Source organism: Mesocricetus auratus, unplaced genomic scaffold, assembly GCF_017639785.1.
Source record: "Mesocricetus auratus isolate SY011 unplaced genomic scaffold, BCM_Maur_2.0 Super-Scaffold_100676, whole genome shotgun sequence".
Classification (NCBI taxonomy): Eukaryota; Metazoa; Chordata; class Mammalia; order Rodentia; family Cricetidae; genus Mesocricetus; species Mesocricetus auratus.
The window spans coordinates 40,353,316-40,370,429 of NW_024429266.1; the positions used below are offsets into that span (position 1 = coordinate 40,353,316).

General features: G+C 39.8%; 1 protein-coding gene across 1 annotated transcript in view; it reads left to right on the top strand.

Annotated features, from left to right (window-relative positions):
* Positions 1-17,114, top strand: part of Hmcn1 (hemicentin 1) — a 423,434-nt gene that overhangs the window by 225,404 nt on the left and 180,916 nt on the right. Inside the window, 7 exon segments of the mRNA XM_040738098.1 lie at positions 4,477-4,671; positions 6,396-6,491; positions 7,920-8,047; positions 9,575-9,719; positions 12,545-12,657; positions 14,512-14,671; positions 15,289-15,457. Coding sequence (XP_040594032.1) covers positions 4,477-4,671; positions 6,396-6,491; positions 7,920-8,047; positions 9,575-9,719; positions 12,545-12,657; positions 14,512-14,671; positions 15,289-15,457 — 1,006 coding nt within the window.

A 17,114-nucleotide genomic window follows, 5' to 3' on the forward strand; every position in this document is an offset into this window, starting at 1 on the left:
ACTCTCCTCATCTGCAGGATTCCCCAAGCTCCACCTAATGTTTGACTGTGGGACTCTGCATCTGCTCACATCAGTTTCTGGGTGAAGTCTCTCTAGTCTCTTTGATGAGGATTCTGCTAGGCTCTGGTCCCAGAACACTGTAGGTGAAGGGTTTTCTGGCTGGGTTGGTGTGCAGATCCTTCCACTTGAGGCCTTGCCTGAAACAGAAGGTGGTTGGTTCAGGTTCCAGGTCCCCCATTACTAGGAGTTTTTGCTAGGGTTATTCTCATAGATTCCATGGAGTTTTAACTGTACTGGGTTTCCACCTGGCTCCTGAAATGACCCCAATTCCAGTCATTTCTCCCAGTATTTTCTCCCTTTTCCCACCAGTTGATCCTTCCTGCTCCCAACCCTACATGCTCTCATCCAGCCTGTGAAATCTATTATCTTTTCCCTTCCTAGAGAGCTTCTAGAATCCCTCTTTAAACCCTCCTTGTTGCTTAGCCTCTCTGGGTCTGTGGATTGTAGCATGATTATCCTCTACAGCTAATCCACTTATAAATGACTACATATCATGTGTTGTCTTTCTGGGTCTGGGTTATCTCACTCAGGAGATTTTTTTTCAAGTTCCATCCATTTGCCTACAGATTTCATGATGTCATTGTTTTTAACAGCCAAGGAATACTCCGTTGTGTAAACCACATTTTCCTTATCAGTTCTTCAGTTGATGGGCATCTAGGTTGCTTCCAGTTTAATTGACTACATTTACTCTAGGAAAAAATAACTAAATTTTAAAAATGAAATGAACAGGCAATGAGTTACTTTATTAACTATATTTCAATGTGTTTGTTCTAAGTTGAATTCCTATGTATATGAATTAAGAAAATTATCTAAACAGAGATAAACCACTCTCTTCTCAAAGCATCCTTTTCAGTTGTGGTTTTCATCTTAAATTTTGTAAGAGGGCTTTTGAAATTGTCATGTTTCTTTCAAAAGTGCAAGTTCAACTGTGCCTCCATCATATGAACATTTTCACACACATACCCAGGTCTGAATTATTTCTATAGCTTTTCATGATGACTCAATAATTCATTCAGTAATATCCATTGACCACACACAATGTACCATGTAATATATTAGCTGCTGTTAAAGGATAAAACTATAGTTGTACACATAGGCTGTCTGGAAAACAAAGCAACAGATAATCAAGTAATAGTTCGGGTTGGGAGAGTTTCATGGATCTGATAGAAAGAGTTGTCTTAAATCTCTAACTGGGAAGTTATGATGTCCATTTGTGATAAGAGATGACATCAGAGGGTAGTGTCCTTTGGAAACTAGGTTAAAGGGTTGTCAATATTTTAACATCAGGTATTACCCTTGAAGGGGAGATAATAACACAAATTCTCAAATGAGAAAGGTCAGCTCTTACTTGAAGAAGAGTGAGGATTCATGACTTCCAAAGGGCAGGCTTTGTACAATGTATGAAGTAATAGAAACAAACCTCTCGAGTGAGAGGTGGCCTATTCCAGTCTAAAATAAGAACCAAGACTGGTGGAAGACAGCTGCACATTCAGTCTGCAGATGTGCGTTGAGAAGGAAGGAAGCGATTTCTACATTTGTTATTAAGTTTATTTTTTATTTCCTTTTTTCCTTAGAAAGTGTTGACTTTTTTAAAAGAAGACAGGATTTTTTATTACTTTATTTTTAAATAGCTTGCTTCACATGTCAATCCCAGTTCCCTCTTCCTCCCCTCCTCCCACATCCCTTCCAGCCCCCCCCAGTCTCCCACCCTATCTCCACTTCCTTCCACATAGGGGATATCCAGAGTCTGTCATTTTGCTCAGGATAGGGTCCAGGCACTCCCCTAAGAGTCCAGGCTGAGATATCATCTCTCTTTGTGTTATGGACACACAAAGTCCATTTGTATGCCAGGGATAAATACTGATCTACTGCCCAGAGCCCCATAGGTTGCCCAGGCCTCCACACTCATGGGGTCTGGATCAGTCCCATGCTGGCCTCCCAGCTGTTGGTCTGGGGTCCAAGAGCTCCCCCTTGTTCAGATCAGCTGCTCTGCTGGTTTAGCCAGCCCATTCTTTGCCCATTTGCTCATCGCTCCTCTCTCTCTGTCACTCGGTTCCATGGGTTTAATTGTGGGTGTTTGCCTCTGCTTCCATCAGTCACTGGTTGAAGGCTCCAGGATGGTTATGGACATCAAGTACATTATCAGGAATGGGCATTTAAGGTAGTCTCTCCACTATTGCTTAACTTGCCAGTTGGTGTCTTCCTTGTAGATTGCTCGATGTCTCACTGGTGCCAGATCTCTCTTCAAACCTGTGACCCCCTCTATTATGGTATTTCTCATTCTGTTCTCCCCTATTCTACTCCCGACTCAACCTTCCTGTCTCCCCATGACCTACTCTCTAAAATCCATATATGAGTGAGTACATACCATGTTTTGCATTCCAACCACAATTCTCCCTTCTACCCGTCTCTCTACCCCCCTCAACTTCCTGCCCAGCCTACCCCCTATCCACTCCTCCCACAGGGTGATGAACCTGCTAGCTAGTATGCCCAGGCATAGTTATTAGAACATGTAGAGAAGGAGAGGCCGATAAAATGACAAAGGATTTGAATCCTGAAATGGAAACCAGCTTATAAGCCTATGTTACTCATTCAATTCCATGTGACACTTAGCAAATCAACTAAGTTTCCTCATGTATAAAACCAGAGTGGGGTCATTCTGAAGGCTGAAAACAATTGAAATCATTTGACAAAAGACTTGGCTCTGAAAATGAGAGCTGTTGCCATTGCTAACCTGGACACATGCTTGATTTCTGGTGTACCACCTGTTAGAATTTTATATGAATAGGTTCCTCCTCCCGCTGCTTCCAACAGAATCCCATGCGTTTATTCTTATCTGACATCTCAAGCATCATTATTCATAAGCTTCCAAGAGCCCCATCCCTGAGTGGTTCCCACCAGCACCCTTTCTGTATCACAGTCCTGTGGTTTCCTAAGTGCGCCCCTCATGTATTTCCAGCTCTTCCTGTCAATATCCCTAGTTATCAGAATTATGTAAATCTATGGATTTCTTTGTATGTCTTAATTCTTAAGAGAGAAGCACTTACTATTTTCTCTTTATCAAATGTGTTTTGATTTTTTTAACTTACATTATTTATTCTCAAATTTCTCTGACTTAAAAATGTGAGCAAGAATATGATACCAAATATTGTTATGCTTCAGGAATAAATGCTGTTGGCATGTCAGATGGGGATCCAGCCAACATGCCACTCCTCGGCATACATCCAAACGACCATGCCACAAGGACACTTGCACAACTATGTTCATAGCAGCTTTGTTAGTAACAGTCAGAAACTAGAAGCAACTTAGATGCCCCTCAGCTGAAGAATGGATAAAGAAAATGTAGTACATTTACACAATGGAGTATTACTCAGTTGCTAAAAACAATGACATCAGGAAATGTGCTGGCAAATGTATGGAACTAGAAAAGATCACCCTGAGTTATGTAACCCAGACCCAGAAAGACAAACATGACAGGTGCCTAGGCCAACTGTCATCATAGAGGCTTCAGCCGGCAACTGGTGGAAACATTCAGAGACCCACAGCTAAACATTAGGTGGAGCTCAGGGAATACTGCAGAAAAGGGGGAAGAAGGATTGTAGAACCCCGTGGAGTCAAGGGTATCTCAAGAAAACCCACAGAACCAATTAACCTGCACTCATAGGGGCTCACAGAGACTGAAATGACAGCCAGGGAGCCTACATGGAACTGACTTAGGGCCTCTGCATGTACGTTACAGTGTGTAACTTCATCTTTGTGTGAGATTCCTAACAATGGGAGCAGGGTCTGTCCTGACTGCTTTTGGGATCTGTTCCTCCTATTTGGTTGCCTTATCCAGTCATAAAAGAAGAGAAAGTGCCTACTCTCACAGCAACTTGATAACCATGGCTGGTTGATATCCATGGGAAGCCCACCTGTATCTGAAGAGAAACCGTGGAGGAGGAATGGAGGGGGGTGTTGGGAGTAGGACTGGGAAAAGGGGAGGAAGAGGAAACTTTGATTGGGATTTAAACAAACAAACAAACAAACAAAATAGTTTGGAAATCCAGCCAATGAGAGTTTGGAAAATATCAGAAATATCATATTGCATTACAAAGCCAGCTTATTTAAGAGAGTATAAGGTTTGAGCACTGTCACATATGCACATATTGAAAACAAATTTCTGTAATAATACTGTTTAAGATGATCTTCATATCACCTATAACTTTAAGGCAAGAGCTGAGTGTCCATTATAAATGTTCGTTTATAAAGAAAAAATATATCTGTCATATTCAGACAGGGATAGCTATAGGGTAAACTTACAATGTTTTATGGACAATGACATGTTTCCGACCCAATCTGTTGATAATTTAATAGCTTTTTCTTAATGTGTGCACATCCTCTACCAATGACATTTTTGTGTTTTGTGTCTTCCAGCACCTCCAGTTTTCATTCAAGAACCTTCTGATGTGTCCATGGAAATTGGCTCCAATGTGACATTACCTTGTTATGTCCAGGGTTACCCAGAGCCAAAGATCAAATGGCGAAGACTGGACAACATGCCGATTTTCTCAAGACCCTTTTCAGTTAGTTCCATCAGTCAACTGAAAACAGGCGCTCTCTTTATTTCAAGTAGGTGAAAGGATGTATTTGCAGGTGTGTGGGTGTGCTTATGTGTGTATGCTTGTACATTCATATTTGTGTGTTTGTTTATACATACTGTTTTGTAGATATGTATTTTTTGTTTTTACTTGGTTTGCTTTTTGTTTTTCTTGCTTTGAAACAAAGATTCAGGATGGTAGCTCAGAAGGGTTTTTGACCCCTGATCTTCTTTTTTCAGCCACCGTGCCAGTCTGTATTGTAATGTACAAATATGTATGCTCATATTTTGCTAGTAGATTAAACTGGACATGCTCAGTTACAATATTTATAAGATTAAAATCATTCCTCTATTTAAAAACCTTACCTTGATTTCTTTATTGCTTACAAGGAAAGAGCTTGAGCTCCAACCTCCTGACTATGCCTTCCAGCTTGTAATTAATACTAGTCCAACTGTTCCCAATGCTTTCTTTAATTGCACATCTTCCATAATGCTCTTCAAGATCTTGAGAAAAAATTCTATGCTTTTGTTCTGATGACATAATAAAAAATCCATCAATATCCAACACATAGTAAAAAGAATGAGAAAAAGCAGTTTGTATTAAAATATGTATTTTTACATGTGAACATTCAGTGTCTCTACAATATGTATAGAGTTTATATCCCTTCACTGAGGACCCCACAACTCAGTGAAGAATATAGCATTCAGTAGTTTTTCCAGCTAGATGAATAGCTATGTCTTCTCCTTATGTGGAGTTAGGCTTACATGATTATAAATATATTTCAGATCTACAAATTTCTAGTGAAGCCTTCATATTCTTGCCAGACTTGTAACACTATTTCTCTATGAATCTGCTCTGGGTATTATCTCTATAGTTTTTTATTCCCTAAATGTAAACAGATTCTGCCCATTACTGGGGCAACTAAACAATGTCCCCTACAAACAGCAGAAGTGTACCCAGAGTGGCAAAGCTTCCTACTCTTTGAATAGGCCCTGATTTTCCTCAAGCTCTGTTTTTTATTATAATTCACCATGAGTTGGCGGCTCCTCCTGTCTTCTACCCAGATATTTTACTTATTCCTTATAATTTTGGAGATTGTCATTTAATTTGTGACATTTCTCCCAATACTTTCTTTACCCCCCCATATAACCCCTCTCTTTTCTCCTTCAAATTCTTGTCCTCTTTTATTTTTTACTAATTGCTATTCTATGTATATAACCTAAATATAACCTGTTCCTAAATATAACCTGTTCCTAAATATAACCTGTTCAGGCCATATAATGCTGCCTATATGGATATTTGGCACCAAACAACCAGTTGGTGTGCTGGTCCCTGGAATCTGTCCTGTTCCCAGCTTTCCTCAGTTGCCTATAGTTCTTTGTGTACAGTTGAGGCCTAATAGGCTTTTCTCTGTGCAATTTGGCATGTTCAGTTCACATTTGGGCAGTCATATTGTTAAGACTTTATGTCTAGATGCTTGTTAAACCACAGCTGGGATCTTACCTCTGCTGTGAATTTCTAAATCCTCCACATACAATCAGGCCATCATTCCTATCTGTGATTCCACAATTCATTGTATAAACCTCATAAAGAATTTGTTACCCTACTGTAATGGCTGAGTTCGTTGTCTCGTTCCCTAGAAGGCAGTGGCCAAAAGGTGCTTACATATTTCTGTCACAGATCCCAGAACTGTGCCTGGTGCATTGTCAAGGTTTCATAATGGTCTTGAATTAATAAATAAGTTCTTCTTTCTAGATTTATGGGCAAGTGATAAAGGAACTTATATCTGTGAAGCTGAAAACCAGTTTGGCAAAATACAGTCACAGACAACAGTAACAGTGACAGGACTTGGTAAGACTAATTAATTTTCTAGAGGTAATGTTCTTCAAAAACTTCAGACCTCTTTGATGTTGATGATGTTATCCCTTGCATGTGACAATTTCTATTTGTTCTAAAGCCAGGTAGAGGTTTGTATCCCTAAGCTGTGTTTCATACAGTGTGACAGTGTGACAACTATAAATAACTTTCAGAACATCTGCTTCCAGCTCCCCATCTTCTATTTGATTACACACACACACACACAGACACACAGACACACACACACAGACACACACACACAGACACACACACAGACACACAGACACACACACACAGACACACACACACAGACACACACACAGACACACAGACACACACACACACACACACACACACACACACACACACACACACGGGGTATCACACACGGGGTATTTGATGGCTTTTGACTTAAGTTTATCACTTAGATCCACGTAGAATTGTGTTTAGGAGTTGTGAAGTTAGAATAGAATACAGCTTATTTCCAAGTGGCGAGGTATTTGATTAAATATCTTTTTTTTTTTTTTTTCGGTTTTACGAGACAGGGTTTCTCTGTATTGTTTTGGAGGCTGTCGGTCCAGCCCGGCCTCGAACTCACAAAGATCTGCCTGCCTCTGCCTCCCGAGTGCTGGGATTAAAGGCGTGCGCCACCACTGCCCGGCTTGATTAAATATCTTTTATAGAGTAGTTATGTGTGACTGATCAAACTATTTATTCTTATACTTAATTTATATCTCTACATCTATTCCTTGGGATTGTTTTATTTCCTAGTATTATATTGCTCAAATTATTATAGCATCAAACATGATTTTAAATACTTTGTTGTATGTATCTCATTAATATGTTTCATAGAATTTTCTGTGTCATCATTCATCTGTCTGTACCTACATTTTTAAATATCTCTTAAGGATTTTGTGCTCACTTGAGTGTTTTTTTTTGGTTGTTGTTAATTTCTAGGAGAGCACAGTTTTACCTTACTTCTTTACTATTCCATCTCAGCAGACTCACCTTTGTTTAAGTTGCTGGTGCTGTTGAAACAGACTTCTGATGAGTCTGTACCTAGTCTATTCTAGTGCTAGCTATCTTCCTGAGAGTGGTTCTCTCGATTCCATGTCTCCACTCACAAGCACTCTCCATCCTGGTATGTACACTGCCAGCATCTGACCTAGGCATCGCTGGCCTTTTGCATGGAGGCTTTGCTCCTTACTCTTGATGTATCTATGGTATAACTATCCTGCCCGCATTCCTTCTGCTTAGATGGATCCACCACTTCCACACTAAAGTTCTTTTCCATTCTCACTTTAAAGTTCTGTTCCTGAAAACTCCAGTTTTAAACAACATAAATTGTAGTCATCTTGCTGATAATAATCCCCCCACCACCCCGTTTTTATGATGAAGCTGAGTGTTCTTTCTTTGATGTAGTTGCCCCACTTATTGGAATCAGTCCTTCTGTGGCCAACATTATTGAAGGACAGCAGCTAACTCTGCCTTGTACTCTATTGGCTGGAAATCCCATCCCAGAACGGCGGTGGATGAAGAACTCAGCCACGGTAAGAGCTTTTTTTCATAAATGCCTTTTGATTTGTTTTTCTCCTAAGAACCAATGAATTATGTAACAAATGCTGAAAGCCTGATTTCATAAACATGTAAACATGTTTTATAAGCCTACCAAAGCTTTTCTTGAAAAAAAAAGACATATTTCATGTTTATTTGTGTGTGTGTGTGTGTGTGTGTGTGTGTGTGTGTGTGTGTGTGTGTGTGTGTGTGTGTATAGATATGAGAATCCAATTAAGGTATCAGATCCTCTGGAGAGAGACTTACAAGCAGTTGGAAGTCACCTTACCTGGGTTCTGAGAATCAAGCTCAGCTGCCTCTGCTGATACATCTCTCTAGCCCCAAGGGCTTTCTCTTTTTGTTACTATGTTTATGCCATTTTTATTATTTGGAGCTTTAATTTTTAAGAAATAATTGGTACTATAATTTTATAATTTCACAATAAATTTAATGTTACTAATAACCTGCCTTCAGAATATGTAAAATTTAGGCTAATAATATTTTCTTGGTACTTAAATACTTCATACCCTTTGGCTAGAACATTACGACACACTAGTATTCCTTTAAAATCTTACATTTTGTATATTAGTGTTTTATATTGAACTTTACATTTCTTTTGTGATAGATTATTTTAAGGAGGTAGACTCCTAGCATATTACTGAATGTCAGTGTATAATTTTCAATTAGGAAAGTCTATGGGCAGCATTTCAGTTCTAAGAAAAATTTCCATAAATGTGTATTCTATTGAGACAGAACTTCATCTAGTGCAGACCATTTTCCCTGTTTTCCAGACAATCTAGACTCACTGTTTTCTAGAAGTACTCAGTAGAAATGAATTGACTCCATATGAGGAATGGCAAGCTTACTCATATTTACATAAAAAGTTGTGGAAAAAGAGAATACTCATGGATACAGAAACACTCTTAGATATGCAGCTGGTCACTAACATGTAAAATGGTCCAGTTTTAGAAATAATCATGTGTATGCTAAAATATTGTCAGTCTTCTCTGACATGGTTTCTGGACCACTCTGTGTCCTCCATTGCTTTGCGAGCCTGGCAGCTGATTGGGGTGACCACAAAGATGAAGTCACATTCCCTTGGCATAAAAAAACACCTACATGCCTGAACAGAAATATCAAAGAACTTGCAAGTGGTGATGAAGCCTTCCTGGAAAGGACAATTTGCTCCAAATGAAAAAAAAACTACTAGTGAAATGTGAGTCCACGGCAGCAGAACTTACAGAATGACAAGACCAGCGGTGTCTCCTTTATACTCATCAGGGATTTGCATAGCTATCTCATAGCAAATGGTAGCTATGACTCTGGAGAGATAACAGGGTTGAATATGATTATTAAATTCTTAGGAACATTTTATGCTGAGCATTTTTTTAACCTAATGATGCTAGAATCCCAATTTTCTCTATAGTAAATTTAATAATTCAGTTGAGAAAAACAAACACCTGATTTAGGCTTAGACAAATTTTCGCCTTTTCTAATGACTTCTTAAAAATTCCTTTTAAAAGTTGGTACAAAATCCTTACATAACTGTGCGTAGCGACGGGAGTCTCCATATTGAAAGAGTTCGGCTTCAGGATGGAGGCGAATATACTTGTGTGGCCAGTAATGTTGCTGGAACCAATAACAAAACAACCTCTGTGGCCGTGCATGGTAAGAGAGACCCAACATAATTGTTTCCAAACCTTGTTCAAAACAGGGTTCATAGGTTCTAATCAAATAACTCTGTTCCTCTAATTACAAGAAGGGGGGGTTTCTCCTAATTGTTATTTTATATTTCTTGAACAAGCTCTGCATTGTTAATGCTGTTTCCAGATTTCCCTTTCCTATGTACACAAAAAGACATTCGAGTCACCAGCCAAGTCTAGCCAAGGGCTTTTGTATGCGGTTTCTTAATTGATAAAAGTGAATTCAACTCTCAAGAATCATGTTTAAAAATACATTTTTAATTTCAGACAAGCTGAACTTATTGTACCATCCAAATTGCCTTTTTTGGATTGTGCAACAAATATGTCCTTACTAGTGACCCCTCTATATTGGGGCTAAAAATGACCTAAGTTTTGCTAAAGGTCGTTTCATGTGTCATGTGTTCCAAGCAATCTTTTTTGCATGTTAAATCATTTAAAGGTCACAAATAAGAAAATCCAGAGGCAATCTTTTTTTTCCACTTGTAACAATTACTGGGCTCTTTTTTTAAGGTTCTCAATAATAATGGACACCTTCATAGTTTATTCAAATCTCCTAACATTATATATTCGTTGTTAAGAGCTTGCTGTATTGTTTTATCATGTGATATTAAAATAGATTTATAAAAAACAAATGAATGTCTCAGGAGGAAAAGAGCAGGGAATACTGGGTGTCATTCCTTTACTCAAGTTTACTTACAGCATGAATTGGGTGGGAACTGTACCAGCTTCAACGTTTTGTGTTTGTCTGTTGAAGGTTTCGGTGACCGTAAACTACTTCCTTCTCTGCGGGCTCCACCACCTCCCGCAACTTTATGCCAAGAGCCACCAACATCACTTGACATGTTCTTGAGAGGTTTCAAAGAAATACCCTCAAATAATTTACACATAGTCACAGCCTCCAACAATAAAGGCATGTCGGTGGTGCCATAGTGGGACTGTTTTTTAAAGATAGAGCATCGTTTTCCTGGAGGGTGCTATGGACTGACTTAAGGATGCAGACTTGGAACACCCTGATGTCATCTCTCCCTTTTCTCCTAATGATTGCCTAGGCAGTTGTGTTGAGAAGGATCTTCACTTGCAGATTTCCACTTGGAGGGTACAGTGATAGGATCGATCGTATGTTTGCTGTATCAGGGCGGGGAGAACACAGACAACCCAGTGACCTGATTTAATGAGACATAAGACATTTTAATAATTAAAAACTAAGAGGTCATTGCACAGCTGTTTTTTGTCTATTTTAGTCCAAAACAATCAACTGATTTAGTCAATAACATTGAAGAATCAACCCAATGACTGGGTATCAACCAAACCTGGCATAACACAAAAGCATGGTAGCTTTATGCCTGCCTGATGTTAATGAGGAGTTCATTTTTTGTCATATCCACCCTCAGGAATACCTATGACAGATGCTCAACCATTTCAAAAGGGAAGAGATAAAAAAATGAAGGAATTAAAATACAGATGCAGATGAAAAGACCTGATTGTCACGTTGATTTACGTAGACTCACGATCTGGAGAGAAGCTGCTTCTCCTCCATACCCAGATGTCATCAAGCTCCAAAACTGACCTAAATTTGCAACTTTTCTTCACTCCTGTCTCACTTAATATGGCTTTAAAGACATGGCATTCCCTTATGTTGCCACAAATTGACAGCATATTTGAGAGCTGCATATTCTGTCATGATCCTGGAAATTAAATTTCTTGCTTTCATGAATAGTTCAATGTTCTTGTTTAGAACTGGAGACTCATTGCCAAGTCTTTAAGACAAAATTAGCTAAAGACTAATGCCAGCCATAGGAAAGTATTAGTGCACAGTGTGCATCATTCTGCCTTCCAAGGAGCTTCTACACTGGGGGGGTCTGTGGTATCTTCTAGCAAATTTCTATTCCAGGGGAGTATGACATTTCTGGAAAATTCTGACTTTAAGCAAGAAATGTGGTAAGCAATTGAGCTCCAGGGAGGAGGTGTAGTCTCATCTCCCCACAGGATGCAATAGGAAGATCTGGAAATACCAGACTTGCATTGTGTTCCTTTTGTTAGAAACCGTTCATGTATGGAAGCCTTCACCAAAGTTGTTGTTCTGAGGATACAGTGTGTTGGTCATTTCAGTGCCTGATGGTTCTGACTAAGAACAAAGGAAACAGAACAGGTACTTGGTTTCCCTTTCCTTTCACGGCTGCTCACACACTGCTAAGTTCTCTCTGGCTTCCTCAAGGTAAAGACATGCTGTTCTTAACTGGAAAGTGTTGCCTTGTCCTTTATCTTATCATTTTAAAGGTAAACTCCCAACATCTCTCTAGTTCTAATTCCTTTTAAGCAACCCCCATTTTTGTCAGTTCAGTTTATTAAAGCACTGAGGTACCCTTGTGGATATCAGGTGTGTTTGATAAGTGGTGATTAAGCAGCTCGTTTATGTGGGGCTGGGCCTACGTCAGCTCATAGAAGCTCAAGAGGTAGTGGCCAGTAACGAAAGAGGTGTTCCTAAGAAATATTCATAACCGTTAAGACTGTAATCTGTCTTGAATTTTCAGGAAATAATTTATTTTATTCAGTCCTTTTATGTTTTCTCTAGAGAGGTCACCATATTAGATATCACTTAACACTTGGTTTTAAGCTTTTGCTAGATCTGTACAGATGGTGCTTATTGTATTTTTCCCTTACAAAGATTATGTTAAATTGTCTTTTTTCACAAACATTAAGAATATATTGAAAATGTTCAATTTTAAGTATATGACACTATAATGGTGGGGAGAAAAGGTACTCAAATGTCAACCTTACTTCTGTCTCCAGTTCTGCCAACCATTCAGCACGGCCAGCAGATACTCAGCACAATTGAAGGCATTCCAGTAACTTTACCATGCAAAGCAAGTGGGATTCCCAAGCCATCTATCTCCTGGTCAAAGGTAAATTGCAGATCTTGTGGCATTCCCTGACATAGTGTGTGGGATGACTTGCAGAGCTGCTTCTGGAGGCTTCAGCAGGACAGTGAGAGATTAAGACACAGAGGGCAGGAAGTTAATTCAGGTCTTTACTGAGCTGACTTCGTCTGGGACTGAAATGATGAGTTTCAACATGTTGAACATCCTCCCAGGAATCACATGGATACATCTCAGGAGGAAGCCTTCCTACCCTGTGATGGCTAGGAAATTGGATGCTGGTCTAGGACACTTGCCTCCCAGAGGTACTAACACTTCTGTGTGTTTGACTCTCCTGCCTGTAAAAAGGTAGAGACTGACATTGTGTGGAGCTGCCCACTGGGGCTTTGTGAAATCAAAAGGACCAAAGGAAGGTGACCAGGAGGGCTCTGCTACAAATGAAAAGTGTTCAGAACAGTCTTGGATACAGCCCTTTGTATAATAGTGTTTGTTGTTTTGTTAATGTGCTTCAACCATCTGGTAGGTAACTGCATTAAAGACATTTTAAGGTCCCTTCCCAGTGGTATTGTTGCATAGATTCTATGTGTGAATAGAGTTGTAAGACACCTCTACAAATTCATGCGTTCCCCTCTACGTTCCTGTCGTGTGGTCGAGCTTTTGCTGGTATTCTTGTATTAACAAATCCATAATTTACAAAGAAAGTCCATTCCTTCTGTAAGTGGTCACAAAGGTGATATACTTCCAACAAATTAACTTGAATCTTAAGGATAAAATGTACGATAAAATCATGACATATGATGAGAACTGCTAAACCATTTGTCATTTCATTTGATTTTGTCATCTAAAAATCTATGAAATTTGGAGACATTGATACTAACATCTATATAACATCTATATACCATTTTTATGGTCTGGACACAAAATTACAATAGTGAAGCTATGCCTCAAACTTTATAGCACCTGCCATTTTGCAGAAATGAGCCACTCTAAGGAAAATGCAAGAATGAGGTCTTTCCAAGTGGCCCTCATGCTTAGCCAAGAGAAGATAAGAAGATAAGAAGATGGACTCAGAGCCAACTACTGGGGTTCTAGGCAAGCTCATCTCTTGATTGACTTAGCGATTTGGAGCAAGTTTCTCTACCTTTGGAGCAAGGACTCTGAATTGGAAACTGCAGGGTGTGGCAGTTTCTGTTTATAAGACTATGTGAGTGTTAAAACACTTAATTCATGTAAGATACAAGATTGGCTGGATGTTGGTGGTGGCGTACACCTTTAATCCCAGCACTTGGGAGGCAGAGGCAAGTAGCCTGGTCTACAAGAGCTGGTTCCAGGACAGTCTCCAAAGTCACAGAGATACCCTGTCTTGAAAACAAACATACAAAAAGATACAAGATTGTCTTGCTAGTGTGCACAACAATGGCCTTGGTGGTGCCATTCACCTCTGCTGTGGTTATGGTATTGTCCTTTAGATAGCTGTACAGTATGGGAGGAATGGCTTGGGATGCAGGAATACTACTTTTAGTGCATTTCTTTATCTAATTTCTCTTATAAACAATTCCCTTCTCAGTAGCTGTTTTCAAATCTAGTTCATTCCTTGGAGGTATTTTTATTCTCCTTCTCCTCCTCCTCCTCCTCCTCCCCCTTCTCCTCCTCCCCCTCCTCCTCATCTTCCCCCCTCCTTGTCCTCCTCCTTGTCTTCTCCTCCTTCTCCTTCTCCTTCTCCTCCTTCTCCTTCTCCTTCTCCTCCTTCTCCTCCTCCTCCTCCTCCTCCTCCTCCTCCTCCTCCTCCTCCTCCTCCTCCTTCTTCTTCTTCTTCTTCTTCTTCTTCTTCTTCTTCCTTTATTACCTTTAAAAAACTTTTATACTTTGTTTTGTTTATAGAAAGGAGAGCTGATTTCAACTGGCAGTGCCAAGTTTTCTGCAGGGGCTGACGGTAGTCTGTATGTGGTATCACCAGGAAGTGAGGAGAGTGGCGAGTACATCTGTACAGCCACCAATGCAGCTGGTTATGCCAAGAGGAAAGTGCAGCTGACCGTCTATGGTGAGAGCCACACAAGGGAAGTTTCCCTTTGAACTAGCCTATGCTAGACCTCAAAATTTCTTCCATAACAAGGTACCCAAAGGAACTCTCAAAGTGAAGCTGCCCCTAAGCTGGCATTGCATAAACAAAGATACATTTTTATTTTCATTGCCAACCCAAAGCACCTCAGCTTAGATTCTGATTTGCCGGGAAGCAATTGTATAACCTTTTGGAACACTTCCACGCTATTTTCCCAAGAAGTATGTTTACCATGTCCAACTTTTTGCAAGGATAGAAGTTAGTTGAAAGCCTCGTGAATCCAAGTCGCCGCTGTGTCTTAGGTATCCATCCGCCTTCTGCTCCGGGGAGTACTGATTCTCTGGGCAGAACTGAGGCCGTCTCAGCTGCCCTCTCCATGGTGTGCTGAAAGGGACTACTGAAGCTCACTCCTCATTTCCTTTTAGCTCTCTATAAGTGCAGTAATAGGAAGTTTTAGCTATACCCCAAATCTTGGGAATCAAGATCTTCTTGTAAACTACTTATGAGTATTAGAACCCTAGGTTTTAATGGAAATGAAGCTACTTTGTTTTCAATGCATCATTTTTCCCTTCTCCATCCTGTGTTTATTTTTATTTTAGTAAGACCCAGAGTGTTTGGGGACCAGAGAGGACTGTCCCAGGATAAGCCTGTGGAGATCTCTGTCCTGGCTGGGGAAGAGGTGACACTTCCCTGTGAAGCTAAGAGCTTACCCCCACCCATTATTACCTGGGCCAAAGACAGCCAACTCATCTCTCCGTTTTCTCCAAGGTAAGAGTTCTGGTGAGAACAGCAACACAAGGAGACGTGAACTGCCGGGGTGATGCCCGCTAAGACCTGCAAATGTATCAAAATATAACTTTTACAGCCGAGCTAATTCATATGCACATCTGAGCTATGTATACCGTACACATCGTTTTCCAAGGTCGTAAATGCTAAGACAGCTTTGCCGCGGTTCCCACTGGTGCATTTTACTAGGTAGTTATTGAAATGGAGCAGATTTGTGTGTGGGGTTCTCTCAGCCCTGCCTGTGTGCAGCATACAGAATTCTGTTACTCCCAGAGGCAGTAAAACACTTCAGACACTGTCTATACAGGACTCGACTTTCATTAGCTGGTTTTGTAAATCTTTTTGATTAAACTCATCCATAAATAAGATCCATCGAGATGATGTAATTGTAGACTAAGTGACACAGGGAGAAGAATGCCAGGGCTTTAGGACACAACCATTGTTGCCATCCAGATACAAGTTTAAACTTACCTTTTTTCCTGTAAAGGTTACCTAAGTGCTTGGCAATTTTTTCCAGGAGACACTTTTGAATTTCATGTCTTTTGTATGTTCAGTGGGATGATACTTACCTAGACAGTTCTATGACATAATGGGCTGGGGAGATAGTTCGGTCGTTAGGAGCACTTGCTACTCTTACAGAGGACCCAGGTTTAATTCCCATAACCCACATGGCAGCTCATAAGCATCTATAAGTCCAGTTTCAGGGGATCTGTCACAAGCTTCAGACTTCTGTAGGTGCTACATAATGGTGCACACACATACATTCATACATTCAAACATATAAAATGAAAATAAATTATCCTAAAATTTAATTATAGCTGCTCGCTATCATTTGTTAGGTTTGTTGGCACATAATTGTGAAGCATGAATTTATATGTGGGTACTTTTCGAATACTGATGATAAACAATAACTGGAACAACTCTACATAATTCTACTCCTTGGTTGAAAGAATTTTACTGAAAATTATAAAGCAAAAATAGAGAAATTTACTTATAAAGCAATTCCATTGCATCCTTCCCCATCAGGATTTCTTTCCTTCCTCTGCTGTGCAGACTTTCATCATTGAGTAGTCCAGAAAACTGCTTTTAAGGTTTCAATTTTGTTTTTCTTGTCTGCTTTTAATTTGCTCTTCTGATGTATAATATATTATTACCACTTTACTCCTTACTTTATTGCATTATATGCATTCACTATTACACACATAGAGTCAGCATATTCAATTAAACTAGTCTACATGTATTCTACCTTTTATTTAACCATTACCCACCTTGTAGATTCTTGTGGATTACTTTTTTCCCATACATCTTTTAGTGAAAACCGTTTAATGCGTCCGTTTGTGTACACAGGCATGAGGGTTTTAGAACCTGTAAAGCAGGGCTCTGCTGTCTCGTCAGAACAAATTCCTCCTTCCAGTCTTGTAGGCATTGCTCTCTTGAGGGGAGGTTCTCATTTATTTTCCAAACACAGTGGTTCTCAACCTTCCTAATGCTGCGACCCTTTAATACAGTTCCTCATGTGGTGACCTTTGACCATAAAATTATTTCTTTGCTACTTCATAACTCTAATTATGCTATTGTTATGAATTGTAAGGTAAATCTCTGATATGCAGCATGTCTGATATGTGACCCCAGTAAAAAG